The 15,226-nt window shown below is 35.3% G+C and overlaps 2 protein-coding genes across 2 annotated transcripts; one reads left to right on the top strand and one right to left on the bottom strand.

The window, feature by feature from the left end:
- Positions 1 to 89: 89 nt before the first annotated feature.
- LOC143188493 (alpha-1-macroglobulin) lies at positions 90 to 11,144 on the bottom strand. Its single transcript, XM_076392792.1, has 22 exons — positions 10,951 to 11,144; positions 10,243 to 10,421; positions 8,899 to 9,140; positions 8,693 to 8,809; positions 8,279 to 8,445; positions 7,836 to 7,947; positions 7,498 to 7,731; positions 7,057 to 7,266; positions 6,620 to 6,942; positions 5,834 to 6,186; positions 5,258 to 5,313; positions 5,070 to 5,190; positions 4,847 to 4,994; positions 4,371 to 4,599; positions 4,075 to 4,280; positions 3,351 to 3,703; positions 2,992 to 3,233; positions 2,602 to 2,856; positions 1,809 to 2,201; positions 1,180 to 1,411; positions 489 to 661; positions 90 to 320 (listed from the first exon to the last, which is right to left on the bottom strand). The coding sequence occupies exons 1-22, from the start codon at positions 11,058 to 11,060 to the stop codon at positions 279 to 281; spliced, it is 4,497 nt and encodes a 1,498-aa protein (XP_076248907.1). The 5' UTR covers positions 11,061 to 11,144; the 3' UTR covers positions 90 to 278.
- A 771-nt stretch (positions 11,145 to 11,915) lies between these two features.
- On the top strand, positions 11,916 to 15,159 carry Ikkepsilon (I-kappaB kinase epsilon). Its single transcript, XM_076392793.1, has 4 exons — positions 11,916 to 12,707; positions 12,935 to 14,108; positions 14,191 to 14,392; positions 14,461 to 15,159. The coding sequence occupies exons 1-4, from the start codon at positions 12,284 to 12,286 to the stop codon at positions 14,908 to 14,910; spliced, it is 2,250 nt and encodes a 749-aa protein (XP_076248908.1). The 5' UTR covers positions 11,916 to 12,283; the 3' UTR covers positions 14,911 to 15,159.
- Positions 15,160 to 15,226: the final 67 nt, after the last annotated feature.

Raw genomic sequence — 15,226 nt, 5'->3', positions numbered from 1 at the left:
CAATTGATCAGGGGAGTATATAGCAAGACTTGCAGAAATAAAACAGAATTTCGAGATGTTAATCGCTAAAATAATTACAAGTGAATTCATAGAGTTTATCTTCGAAAATATAAAGGTTTTTATTTAATGAAGCTGAAGAGTGACTGATAACTGCCAGTTAACAGTTTTTTTACCTAATCAGTCACATAGACAAGAGTATTTATAAATTCTAGACAAGCTCGTTTCAATTAAAATGGACCTCAATAGTTTGTGTAACTATTTAATCGTAATCTTCTTCTTTAGTCTGCTGCGCTGCTACAAACTGCTGGAAAACTGTAGCTCTGAAAGTTTACTGTTCGTTAGAGGCCTGTCGTTCTAAGATTTGCAGTAGTACTTGTCAGGCTTGGGCATTGTAAAATCATTTTTTATTTTGTATTTAAAAAGATTTATACTTTATTTCAAATAAAACTTGCCCAAGCCTGATACTTCTTAGTGCCATTTAAATTTACCTTTAGTATCGTGAATTCTCGGTTATAGTAATCATAGAGCTTCACATTCTCCGGTTTGAGACGATCGACAATCACTTCCCTTTCTACTTGAAACGAAACGCAGACTTTTTCATTGGTTAATTTGTCGAAATACAGGGTAACGACGCCGTGATCCTCTTCGAAACGTTTCACCTCTACAAACGTCATTATACAGTTGATTTCGATACGATTTCTTTACAGTCGTATGCTTAGATTTAACTGCAGTTTTGAGTTTTATATCAGATATTCGAAACAGGTGTCAGATATTTTAAGGGGTGACTCTACGCGCTAAGATAAGACGAAAATTAAAAAATGATAAAAATGCGTTTGTGGCCTCTTTTCAGAGTTATTAATTATTGAGAAAATGTCTATAATACTTGTGAAATGTGTCTGACTTGGGACTTATTCCACTGATTTCGCTGTGTATGATCTGACTAGTGGACGTCAGTAGTATAGTAAAGTCTGAAGTCAGACACATTTCACGCATGTTCAAGGGTTTTCTTACCAATTGATAACCCAGAAACGAAGCCTCAGACACAATTTTGTCATTCTTGATTTTCATTCTATGTTGTCATGTAGGATCACATCTTAAAATTCACATTCACTCATTATAGAATTAAATAATTTTGGCTGTAAACGATTATCATAGCCTGTACAGAATTAATGGACTTACTTGATAATGGGTCTACTAATAATGCAATTAGACTTGATCTGATCGGCACATATCCACTTATCATTCCTATTTCGATTAGAGCCATGTTACTTTCCTCGTCTGCCAAATACCGTGCACACATTGTGATCTCTTGCATTGAACATTCGTTCACGGGGGGCACAGATTTCGAGTGCACTGTTAGATCGAATGCCTCTGAACTAGCAACATGCTCCACATTGTATTTTACGTTACTCTAAATGAAAATATAATGTAGCTTGTATTTCTGGCTTAAAAAATACTTGAATTTTAATCAATGATCATTCTACGATTTCAAAGCGGATAATACACAATTCAAAAAAGATTAATTTTATATAAGACAGTATTTTGGAAACGGGAAACTCTAGTTCTCAGACTAAAGAATGTTCTTACCGTCGAATGGGAACATGAGAAGATATCATTGTCGTGAGAATGTTTAAATCATAAACTATAATTTGTCTCTGTAAAACTAACAGGCGTCACTACTTATGAATAACTTGCAACACAACTGAAGTTAAAAATAAGTAGTGTAAATCGCAAAAGGAGGGGCCATAAAATTAAAGAGGAACGTTCAAGACTGAATGTCATTAAATAACAATAGACCATTGGTTTACCTGAACCAAAACGCAGCCCTCGCCATTGACCCTAATTTGAACCTTAGTTGGTAAAGTCGGCAAAGGAATCTGTGTGAGAACCGTACAATTATCGCTAACTATTGTATGTGATTCTCGTATTTCTTCCGCCGTCACCGTAATAAACAATTCAGTGTTATTGTTATTTGTGGCAGCAGCGTACGCTGTGAGAGCTTCTAAACCAACAACTGTGTCCTGGGTAGATATGAAACCGCCATTGGCGTTTCGTTGACTTGACAACCACTGAACAGCTTCCGAAGCGCGAAGCATGTTTTCTTCACCGCCCAATTTCACTAGCGTAAGAACAGCATACGCTGTTATCTCGATGCTCAAACTTAACGATGGATTAGATTTGTGTTCCCACCAAAGCAGGCTCTAGGATGCAAGTTCTATGTTATTTAGATAAAATTGATATCAGAATTCTAATTTCTTATTTTACAATAGCATCAGTACTAAATTTGTTGTACGAACGAAACCATTTGAAGACCGACCTTCTTAGGTGAAAAAGAAACTCAAATATAGGGTATTTCTAAACATATGGCACAAAATATATACGAAATATACCTATAAATAGAAAACTGAGCGTCTTCAGGAATACGTGCGCATAAACCTTTTTCATTGTTTTTGTGTCTAAAAGCTACCCTCCAAAAATATCCCATATATTTGGAAACACCCTGTATAAACTCAAATGTCGATCTCACAGTCAGCGTTTGAGTTTTCGTTTGGTTTCACAGTTATTTTATATTACTCATAAAAAGATACAGTTTGTTCATACCTTTTTCCTCGAAGCGTACGTTATAAGTCTTTCCATAACTATTTGGCTTTGTGTATTGTCCTTGTGCAAAGCCATTGCGTATGCGAAAAGAACCAAGTAATATGCGTCGTTAACTGTAGTTTTATGAATTCCTCTTATCATGCATTTTATGCCTGATTCAACAACAGACGGCGCCAAAGGGACCTTAGATTCGAGCAAAGCGATTAAAATATATGCTGTCAATGCTAACGAACTGTCGTCTTCTCGGAGACCTCCCTGTAACACAAACAGGCATTCAGCAATCAGTATTAAAGTTTGAAATTTTTTATCGATTTAAATATGTTTTTCCTAATTGAATCCCATGTCAGAATGAACATAAACAGTTCAATATTTATGTCAATTTTGACGAACCTTCATCTGTTTAAGAAAAACGGTGCCAATAATAGGGAAGCAACCGTCCTCAAACTGCTTCTGCACGATCCACTCAGCAGTCATTGTCAGATCATTTTCGTCAATGGCAATCAAGTTTCGGGCTTGTGAAAATGATTTCAGTACAAACGCGGTCAACCATATAGAACCAGAGCGCGACAAATCCATTCCAAAGGCTGAATAGGATCCATCCAGATGTCTATAATCCAGCTCTCTCTGATATCCTTCGTTCAATATTAAAAGACGATAAAATAATGGAGGCCATTTAATTTTCAAAATGTCTTAATTCGAAGCACAGTTTAAGAAGTTTCGTCCTAATGAAAAATATCACAGAAACATACCTCTCTCTATGTTCTTAATCGCTTTCGCTCTGAGTGCAGGATTTTGGATCTGCGCGGCATCTAGATATTTTATCACGTGAATATTGGGCACCAGAAGTACCATATTTTGCTCTCCACAGCCTACTGGTATCCGTACAAGACTGTTCAAATTTTCAAAAACCGGACCTAAAATGTTCCCTATCAAGTTTATATACGCTTTGCCGCTCCCTGGCACCACGTTTTCGGGCAATTGTATCTCCCATTCTGTAGAGGAATCGTATTCATCGAAGCTTCTCGAACACATTAACGTAGAGTTGGTTACATCTACTGGGAAACCTTCTGGTATAATAAGGATCGGTTTCACGATGACATCCCTTAAAGACAGAATTTAAAGTTTAAATTAATTTACGAAATAATCGTATAATTTACAAATGTAGAAAATTCAATAATGGATGAGAGAAAATTTAAGGGATGATGTACTAGAGAAAATACTGAGATGGATGTTAAATGCAAGAACGATGAAATTGATATTTTAGTTTGGCCGCTTAGTTATCGTTATGTAGAAGATTGGAGGGGCACCTGGGTTTCCCGAGCTTTTCATTTAAATCTGTAGTATCTAGGGTTCAGACGATTACAATTTCGTCACTCTCAATTTTTGTCTTATTTTCTCATATACAATCGTTAAATTATCTCCCACCTGTTGTCGAATTCCTTGCATATGCACAACAAATGAATACATTCTTACTGTGTGTACACTAGGATCTGTGGTCCACAGTAGTTAGCATACTGCGAGTCAATAGAAGCAGAAACTGTTATATTAACTTCCCCGAAAACACGAGGGCTCAAGATGTATTCGTGAACAACACTATCGCGTGGCTTCACGCAAAACGAAACTGAAGATTGTGTTGAATGTAGATCAAGCCCAGGTGCATCTTCTAGCTTGATTATTACCTGTACACCAATCAGGGCTTATGTTAGAACGCAATTCCTCGAGTTATTGGACAGAGTCGTTCCACGAATGTCATTCTATGTGCATCTTACAGGCAAACTGTATTCCATGTAATTGAAAAGGGAGACTTTCAGGCGCAACAGTTCTCTTCGTTTTACGCTGTAGGGTAAAGTGTAGTCAAGGAAGAAGGGCTGGAACGCTGTTATGGTGGTCGGTGGAGCGATTCCAAAACCATGCTCTGGTGAAATACACGACGTGTAAGTGACCCAGTCGGTGATGGTGTGTGGGAGCGCGCGTTCTATCGTTGCTTTTCCTTCTTTCCTATGAAGGGCATTACAACGTGTAACTATTCAGCATCTAAATATTCTAGATATACAAGGTCTTTCCAAACATATGGGACTTTTTGGAGGGTAGATTCTAGACACTAAGACAATGAAAAAATTCACGTGCACATATGTTTGGAGACGCTTAGTTTTTTAAATTTTGATCTAGTGTGATAAGTATCACACGATCGCGACCGTCTAAGACAAAGGTTCGATTACAGGATTAAAAAATGGTTGTCTCTTACCCGGTGAGAACTAATTCCCATAGCCATGTTTCAGGGAAATAGGTTCGAGTGGTTGTAACTTGATCAAGTGATGGTATAAAGTATGGCGGATTGACCATCATGGACATATAATCTACCGACATTAGTGGGAAGGCCGCTTGAGAGAGGGCTGTAAGAAACAGTAAAGCGTTAGTAATATTTATAAAATGCAAATGAATATATCAGCTAGTTAAAATGCACTTACCAAACGATCTTCCCGCGAAAACGGTACGAGACGTTTCTTCTGCCACATATGGCAACTTCGTCGTCGGCATGCAATTTTGTGCATCTAATTTTAAATCGCTTATTACGATCACTCCAAAATCCTACAAGATAGAAAAATGATGAAATAAAGTTCATTAATTGCAAAATTCTTACTTTAAAAATTCTTACTTTAAAAGCTTGCCTAGTGTCTATAAAATCCCCAAAACTAGTAGATTCTCTCGTCGCTATAAATTTAAAACGTGACATTAAGCGTCGTGTATGTTTCACACGAAGTTGCATTAATTGTAAACCTCGCGCATTGTATCGAAGTACATAAGTTAAGCAGGGTGTTCGACTAGTGTCCATAGAGAAAATGAAAATAAAGGTAGAGGAAATTGCGGTTTAGGCTTCGTCTTCGAGTTATTCATTGTTTAAAAGATGCTTAAAATACATGTGAAGCGTGTCTGACTTGAGACTTATTCTACTGATTTTACTGTGTCTGATCTGGTTAGTGGACATCGACAGTAGAATAAGTCTCAAACCAGACACATTTCGTCATTCTTGATTTTCGTCCTATTTGGACATGTTGGGTCACTTCTTAAAATTTCTGACACCTGACGTCGAACGTCCTATGTTTTGATTTCAAGCTGGTTGATGGCTACAGTAAGTTAGGATACAATAGTTAATATTAGGAAATATTAATAAAAATAGTTAATATTACGAGAAACTAGGAAATACCAACGCTAGAAATAACTAAAAACATACAATCACAGTCCACTGCTGGCGGTTCTTCTAGTTCCAAATGGATTTCTTCTAATCGATGGAATATTTTATCAGCAGCGACCAGATTGCTCTTCTTTGTGTCCAAGAAAAGGATTGATTTATCAACAGCAGAAATAGCGCAAAGGGACCAAGGCGCAGCCTCCACATGATAAGAGGCACCCGCGCCTGGTACTCGAACATCCGGCTGCCATGCAGTCTTCACATTGTTCGCAAAACAGTGACCAACCTCGATTTTGTACGTGGTTGCAACAACCTCGCCATCGGGTCGTACGTAATACAAAAGCAGTTCAGAGATGGCAGCCATGCTTGGCGTAATATTTATACTCAATGGAAATCTGTGCCATTAAAAATAACATAATTTATTTATTATTATCATTAAATGTGAATTATTTCCTATTATTAAATAAGTGCTACTTAACAAAGGCAAAATAGGTGTGTTCGATTACACGTGTCAGAAATTTGAAGTGGTGATTCTGCATATCAAAATGAGGCTTCATTTCCAAAATATTAATTATTGAAGAAACGCTTAATGTGTCTGATGCAAAGACTTATTCTACTGCTAATTCGTATTAACCACGTCGAAAACATTTTTAAAAACAAAGTACAATATTAACAAATACTTTTCAATGTTTTCGACTTATTTTCTCTTTTTAGAATCACGATTTGTACAATCGGTTCTCAGACATTGAGATTTACTTTATAGACATAGCAGACATCGAGAATCGAACACAAAGCATCAGTAAAAACAAATGAATTTATAATAAATACCTGTGGACAATAGGGATTCCAGATATATTATCTGTAGACTTAGGACCAAGCAGCTTATGGAATTCCGAAAAATTTAGTATTGTATTATAATCGGGTTTAAATTGCACGTGATTGTATGTCAAAAAGTTTCCTTTTGAAATGATGGAATAATAAAAGTTGATTGGTTCGGAATCCTCGTTTGGAGGCACTGTGAATGTCACGTTGAAAGTGTACTTTTCACCACATACGATGGGTTGTTGTCCTTTAGATATTGTCAAGTAACTATTGGATGGAGAATTCCATTTATTTACACGAAAGTATGCAGTAGGTTGATACATCAATACCTAATGAAGTCCAGGGAAAAAGAAATCTATTTAGTCAGTTATTCTACTAAAAGCATCGAACAACCTGAACAATATGCTTTTAATGCATAAAGTAGTCTATTCAATTACTCTCACCTTCCAGGCTACAGCTGGTGAATACAATTTTTTACGGTACTCAATAGCGGTGGCGTTGATCTGCAGTGTGGTTTGAAGGACCTGTCGAACGACGAAATCGATGAAGCCATCCGTATCCGATTTAAAGATATCACATTCTCCCTCGATTATCAAGCAAATTTGAATTTTTTCGGAAGGAGCTGGACTGCCATCTGGCTTTAGCACTCGTAACTGTTGGACAGAAATATCGTTTCACAAAATAATTCCAAAAAGTATTAGGGACACTTGTGAACTTAAAACAAGGAAATCTTGTACTCTGTTTATATAAAAATTTCTTTTCTTCTCCATCTGTTAAAAAGTATCGATTGTATGCTTTAGGCGTCAATTAAGACAGGTCGAATTCAAAGCGTGACTTTTATCATTTTGTCTCATAATCACGATGATACTGTGTAGAAGACTCACCTTTCCATAATAAGGCAGGCCAGGCTTGAAATATTTAGATGAGTACGGACTGAATTGTAATTTCAAAGCTTGGTGCACTACTTTCGTCTCCCTAATGGTGGTTTCTACTACTCCAGTTTTAGCTTCTGTGAAATACGCTTTCAGAATGATGGTATCGGGTCTTTCTGTGAAATTCCCTAAGCCTAAGGACGAGGCTGCAAATACAAATTCGACGCATCCGCTTAGCGAATTCACCTGAAAAGCACGTTCTTTATTAAGAAATTTGGTCAGTAGTTAGTATAGCGTTCTCTATTGTCCAGACTTTCGACTACCTTGAGATCTATAATAAAATATCTTACCTCTTTCTCATAACTTGTTTCTCTGCGATTTTGAGAAGAAATGGACCTCACCTTGCTATCGTTAAGTACCATCAAACGTAGAGTACCTTTAACAGCTTTATCATAACTATATCTGTAATTTTGTTTGTTATATTATCTTTATTAAAACGATAATGCCATAGAATGTGGTTAAAATGTACTGATATTTGGAAATACAGTAGAACTTTATTCGCTCTAATAAGTAGATAATAAACGTATGCTAATTATTTTAGTGATTTGATTAGTTCTCAGGACTATATTAGTCTGCAAAACTTTCCAGCCTTGGTTTTTATGTCCCATATAAATGCGGTATCACTTACAAAAATTGTTTAAGTACGAAGATCGAGTGTTATAAGCAAAGTTTAAGCAAAGAAAAGTTCTACAGTATTATATACAAAGACAATATAGTAAAGCTGTGACAATACTTGGCACAAATGGTCGACGAGATAATATTAGTGTCTGCCAGGATAAACTTCGGTAAGTCTATTGTTAATTCGAATCTTGGTAGAACATATTTTTCTACTTTAAACGTAGTCATGTGAACCAACATAGGATACATGCTATTTTTCTCCAATTCTATAGACCAAGTTCCCTGTCGCAGAAAAAGAAATTTATTTTTGTTGCTTATCTTAAGTATTCAATTAGTGAACATCTTTGCAAGAATCTTTTCGTCATTTATATGTATCAAAATCTTTTTCTACTGTCCATGCTCTCCTTAGTAATGAATATTTAAGAATTCCTATTTACATTTTATTCGTTTTTATAAGTTTCTATTCTTCACTATCCATTCATTTTTTAAACAAAAATACATGCCCTTATGGGTCCATTTAAACATTTACCGTAGTTGATTCCGCGGAGAGCGGAAACGACAACTGTGCCATGCCATGTTCCGTACTCACGTTTGTCCATTGCGCTACTCTTATTCGTGATGGATTTTCAATCCAAATTCTTGGAATCTATTAACAAATGATCAGCCGGATAAAAGATATCACGTGATTGAATTACTGTCTTCAGTCATCGATCAAAAGCAATCGAAAGTTATTACCGTTTTCTTCCATGGTTTCAAATCGTACTTCAGTAAAAGAAGTCTGATATTAACGTCTTGGCCTGGTTTATAAACTGGTTTGTCAGTTTCCACGAAAGCCATGAAAGTATCATGCTTGATAACGATCTGTTGCGATGTTACTACCGATTCGTAGTCGTTCTTTTCAGCAATGACTTTCAGTTGTAATTCCGCGTACATACATAGCGTTGCTGGTATTACTAATTCTAAACACGTTTGTATACCTGTCGAAAAAGATTCATGATTAGTAGAAATCTTAGAGAACTTTCAAAGAACGAAGTAGAAAAGAATTATAATATCGAAAATATTTCATGTACTATTTCCAAATTGTTGTCAAATATTTAGAAAATTCCATTTATGACTTTGTTTTCTTGTTATTGACTGTTAAAGATACTCAAAGTACGCGTGAAATGTGTCTGACTTGGGGTGTGCATTACCTAAGTTAGGCGCAGTGGTGTAAGTAGAATGAGTCTCCAAGTCAGACACATTTCACGTGTTTTTTAGCCTAGGCCCACACGATGGACAATATTGTCGGTATAACTGAAGGTAGATTACAGACTAAACAGAATTTTATGTATAGATTGTCTAAGTTGTCAAAATTGTCAAAATTTGTTTTCTATGATGCTTATAACGTATACGCTAATTTTGCATATTGATTATGACACATATGTGTATACCCTAGTGGCGAAAAATTCATTTAACTGTAGAGTACACTTTCAGCGATAAAGCATAACGCTCGAGGGGTTAAAGATGAGGATCTTGATCGAATTTAACGACCAATGTTCGTTGTTTCGGTCTGGGCAGAACAGTGTAATAGAGCTTCCCATGTATTTGAGTGATTGCTTATTTCCCCTCCATAGAGAGAGTCAATCAACCAATTCAGTTCCCTCGCAGGAAGTGACAATTTCAATTTACGATTTGCTTTCAACAAATTTAAGAGCCCAACACGGGACGAAAATATCGAGACTGGAGCTTTTACATCGAAAGTATGAAAAATAAAGAAATCAGAAACAGTAACATTTATCAGGGCCAATGACTATAAATTTCTTAAATGTTAACAATTTAACAAGTTCGGTCCTACGTATCGCTACAATTTCCATCAAATGGATAAATGTGCTCCAAAATTCGAAATTGAAACTGGAAACAGAGCTACAATAATGGAAAACTTAACATACCTGTTGCTTTTCTATAATGAAATGTTTAAACAATTTTAATGAAACCTGTTAACAAATGCATTAAGGGAATATCGTTTTACGTTCACTTTATCCTGTTTTAGCGAAAAATTTTAATTGCTTTAAAATGTATTCACATGAAAGTTCAGTTCACCTGTTTCCACTACGGTGCTGGTCTCAGCCAGTGGTTCCGTAATTAAAATAGTGTCAGTGAAGAATGGGCACGACAGAGTTAGGGTAATATTGACTGGAGGCTCTAGATTATGCAGGGACACACAGATATCCGCGGTTTCATCAGCTAGCAATACCTGCGGTATCGTAAACACATATCCCCTAAAAATAAAGCAGAATTAAAACAGATTCGACAATTAGCATAGATTTGCTCCTCGAAACGATCTACTATCAAACACATTCTCAAACATCTAGAGTTGCAAGCTATTCACGTGGCGCAATGTTTCTTCCCTATAAACACGTGGTATATTAATGTCAAGTTTGAAACCTGTCTTCGTTATTTTCGACTATCGAAAAATCTCTCGTCTGGATTAGTCCTAAACTTGACATAAATATGTCGTGAGTTTAGAACCAAGAAACATTGGACCATGTGAAAGACTTGCAATATTTATTATATTTTTAGACCCCTTAAAATTTGTGACACTTGTCGTCGAATACCCTGTATAATTAAAAGTATAATCATTCTCTAATTCATAGTAATATGTGTTTATTACATTGTATGTTTATTTATGTACGTTTTAATTGCTTGTATATTTTACTTTTTTCTTTTAAATTTTTAATTGTCTGTTATTTAATAGAATGTTTGACGTTAGTTTCACAGTGAACAATTTAATTATTAATTATCAATTACCGATGAGTGTTCTGAGCTATCGATTTGCCATCGCACAATTGTAAAAATGGTTCTGAACAAACAAGCAGCACCAAAAGTACCAGTTTGCTCATTATAAATAATCCCCGCATGTTCACACTATTCTTGACAGTTATTTTCAAGAAACTTTGTTCTACATGCTGTATCTACACTGCGCGCAGACTGTTCGTGCGATATCCATTGGCTCCCTCTTATTAACCCTCTGTTATCTGTAATGGTGCGTTTAAACCAAGCGAACGAATGCTCGTTCGTCCCCCACTTCAGCAAAATTCAAGTGTGACGAGCCTTCTTTCATTCAGTTGTCGATTTTATGAGATATTTTCGACTACTTCTTAACTTTGATAAGAAAATTATGTCATTCCATTGGGAACATTTAAATTCTCATTTAAAATTTAGGAAGAATAATTGAGTGAATAATTGAACATTTTCAATTTAAGTAGACGACTACGGCATTAACGCTCCTGCACCTGACCTAGCTAACGCGCTCGCAGTAGAATAGGTAAGTCCTCGCGTCAGACATAGCGTAAGAATGTAGCAGTTAATAACTCGAAAATAGGACCTCAAATGGAATTTTAGCATTCTTGATTTTTGTCTTATTTTAGCATATAGAATCATCCTTTAAAATTGTTATCTCTTATTATTGACCACTTTTTACAAAAACCTCTTTAAATGTTGCTTGTTTTGAGTCATCTTGCAAGTTTCTATACTTTTAAACCACACAACTTAAAACAGCACAACTTTATTATAATTGAACATTTTTAATTAAAATAATTTCCGAAATTGTCGGAAATAAAAATGTTTAATTATAATGAACTTATGTTGTTTCGAAGTGAGAGGCTTGAAACAGCGAACATTCTCAGAATAACTCAAGAATGTTTTGTTTTGTTTTCGTTTCTTGTAGCAGAAATGACTGGAATATTCCATTTACTCTATAATCAACATTGTTACTGTTTATACATTGGAAATTTGTGAAACTCGTAATTGGTAGAAATAAAATTGGGTACTTTGAAATATCGTTACGCTCCTGTGTAAAATGGATCATGATCTATTCGAAAGTTTACATACGAACACAAGTGTGCGTTACGCATTAGTGATGATGCGGAGTATGGAACAGTAGCTGTTCGCATAAATTTTCATGTAACGCGTTACGAAATGACTTGGCTTAATTCGAAACATTAGAAAGTTTAAATATACTTTAATATATGGAAATTCGCGCGAACGAGTATTATTGAAATTTATCAGCTGTGCAGGAGGTTAAACCACTTGTCAAATTGACAAAAATACGAAACCTGTGTCGTTTGTCACACAGTATAAAATGTCTTTCCTGCGTGGATCCGCGAATTTCGTCTGGTGTACAACCAGTGTTCTTGGAAAAGGTGCCACTGGGGCAGTTTTTCAAGGAGTGAACAAAAGTAATGGAGAACCTGTCGCGGTTAAGACGTTCAATCAATTGAGTCATATGCGTCCACATGACGTACAGATGCGAGAATTTGAAGTCCTTAAAAAAGTAAATCATGAGAATATTGTTCAGTTATTGGCAATTGAAGAGGAACAAGAAGGCCGTGGCACTGTGATCGTCATGGAACTCTGTACAGGAGGCAGTCTTTTCAATATTTTGGACGATCCAGAGAATACCTATGGTCTTGCGGAGAGCGAGTTCTTGTTAGTCTTAGAACATTTAACTGCAGGAATGAAACATTTACGTGACAATAATTTAGTTCATAGAGATTTGAAACCAGGTATTGTAACATTTACTTTCTGTAAGATTGCATACATTATTATGGAATAATACAAGATGACTCTTGTAATCAGGCCATAGTTTTGTTTTAAGAAAAGTTGCACTTGTTTTTAAATGAAATTTTATGACTTCTTGTGTATAATTTTTTTATAAACTTCACTTGGAACAGAGCTATAGCTTGGTTCAATTACCTGGATTATTTTGTACATTATTGTCGTGTTTCTTAAGGTAACATCATGAAATTTATTGCTGATGATGGTAGTACGATCTATAAACTTACTGACTTTGGTGCTGCTAGAGAATTACAAGAAGATCAACAATTTGTATCTCTGTATGGAACTGAGGAATATTTACATCCAGATATATATGAACGAGCAGTTTTACGGAAACCTGTGGGAAAAACATTTGGAGCAACTGTAGATTTATGGTCCATAGGTGTGACATTGTACCATGTAGCTACAGGAAATTTACCCTTTAGGCCATTTGGTGGACGTAGAAATAAAGAAACAATGTTTTATATTACCACAAAGAAAGCCTCTGGTGTTATATCAGGTGTACAGACTTCAGAAAATGGACCAATTGAGTGGGGCAGAGAACTACCACAAAATTGTCAGTTAAGTGTTGGTTTAAAAAAAATTGTAACTCCATTATTAGCTGGCTTGTTGGAAGTTGATCCTCAGAAAATATGGAGTTTTGATCGATTTTTTACAGAAGTTACAGACACTCTTTGCAGAAAACGTGTACATATATTTAATATACATAAAGGTAGCTTGATAAAAATATTCTTGCATCCTGAAGAAAAATTGATGGCACTTCAAGTTCATATTCAAGATCAAACTGACATTCCACCAAATTCTCAAATGCTTCTTTTTGGAGATACATTTTTAACAAACATTATTGAGGAATCAACTCCAGGGAAAGGCTATCCAACTACATCAGAGGAAAAGCCATTGATGTTATTTTCCAAAGAAAATAACAATGTAGTTTTGCCAGTAGATGCAGAATTACCTAAATTTCCATTGTTTGCAAATTTGGTGTCCGTAGAAAATGATGCAAGTCAAGCAAAGGCAGCATGTTCAGTTGGATATGTTTGTAAAAGAAGGATTGACAAACTGGTGCTATGCAGTAAATTGTCACAGGATGCCATAGAGGCTTTCAGTGGGCTTGTTTCAACAGAACTCACAAGATTATTAGAAAGATGTCAACATTCAAGAGAATTCACAAAAGCTGTAGAAGGTACAGCAATAGCAGTGGAAAGGAGTGAAAACCTTGCTAGACAAATATCCAGGAAATTGGGTAATCAGAATAGTTTAGAAATAAAAAATTGGAAAAAAGAATTGGATTCTAAAAGCAAAGAACTTCTAACTGAATTAGCTCCTGCAGTAGTACAACTTCATCAAAGGTAATCATATTGTGCATCTTATTTATTTATTTTCTTATTTTGATCAATTTACATGAAATTATATACATGGTTTCAAATACAGATATGTTAAGGAAGGAAGTTTACATAATGAATGGGATATTATTATCCGCGGATTGTGGTGTCCATGGGCTAATAAAGCAAGTCAAAAAGCAACAACTTTGGTCGATCGTTTACGAGATGGTTGGCAACATTTATTAAGAGATAGAGCTACTCGTAGTCTCACCTATAATGATGAACAATTTCATGTGCTGGAACGAATAAAGGTATTTTAAATCCATAATATTCAATATTTATTAATTTTTCTCTTTATTTTTGTCGTATTTTCTCTTAGGTTACAGAAACGGGTCAGAGATTAAAAAATCTCCTTGAAACATTTTGTATTCCTTCGATGATAAGTCGAGCTGAATGTGTCGCTGATTGGTACAAAATGGCACAAACAGTCTTCCTGAAAACTCAGATTTTAGATAAAGATATAGATAATTATGAACATGTATTGGAGACGTATTCATATCGTCTATCTCAAGAAAGTGAGGAACGTTACGAGAATTTCTTGCATTTAGTAGATAGACTGCCAGGAAAATTGAAAACTGTAGAGAAAACCAATTTGCCTGCCCAAGAAAGTACGCAGAAATGGAAAAATATTTGCGACATGCAAGAACGTATTGCAAAAATCTTGTATAAAAATGGTCGGCTTATAGACTACCTTAATCGTTTATCAACACTTGACAACTGTCAAGTGACTGTAGAGGATACAGATGATTCAGAATACACATCGCTTTAGCAATTTATGTTATGATTTTTATTAGTTATTTTTTATATTTATGAGAATAAGACTGCCATGTACAGTTTCAAAAATTAGTAATGTAAGAAACATAAACAATGTACAGTATTCTTAGGTAAATTATTTGATGTGAAAAGAATATCATAATCAAACAATTTTATAATATGATATTCTTTTCGAATGAAAACATTTATTTGAATAGAGCATATGGTGTAAAAAGCCTTTTTCTTTAGTTATATAAACATCGTACATATTATGAACACTTGGATATTGTAAATAGTCATATTTCATGTTTTTGTGTATCTATAATGTATAT

This window comes from Calliopsis andreniformis, chromosome 2, assembly GCF_051401765.1.
Source record: "Calliopsis andreniformis isolate RMS-2024a chromosome 2, iyCalAndr_principal, whole genome shotgun sequence".
NCBI lineage: Eukaryota > Metazoa > Arthropoda > Insecta > Hymenoptera > Andrenidae > Calliopsis > Calliopsis andreniformis.
Note: the sequence above shows the minus strand (reverse complement) of the source record. Positions and strands in the feature narration are given on the sequence as shown.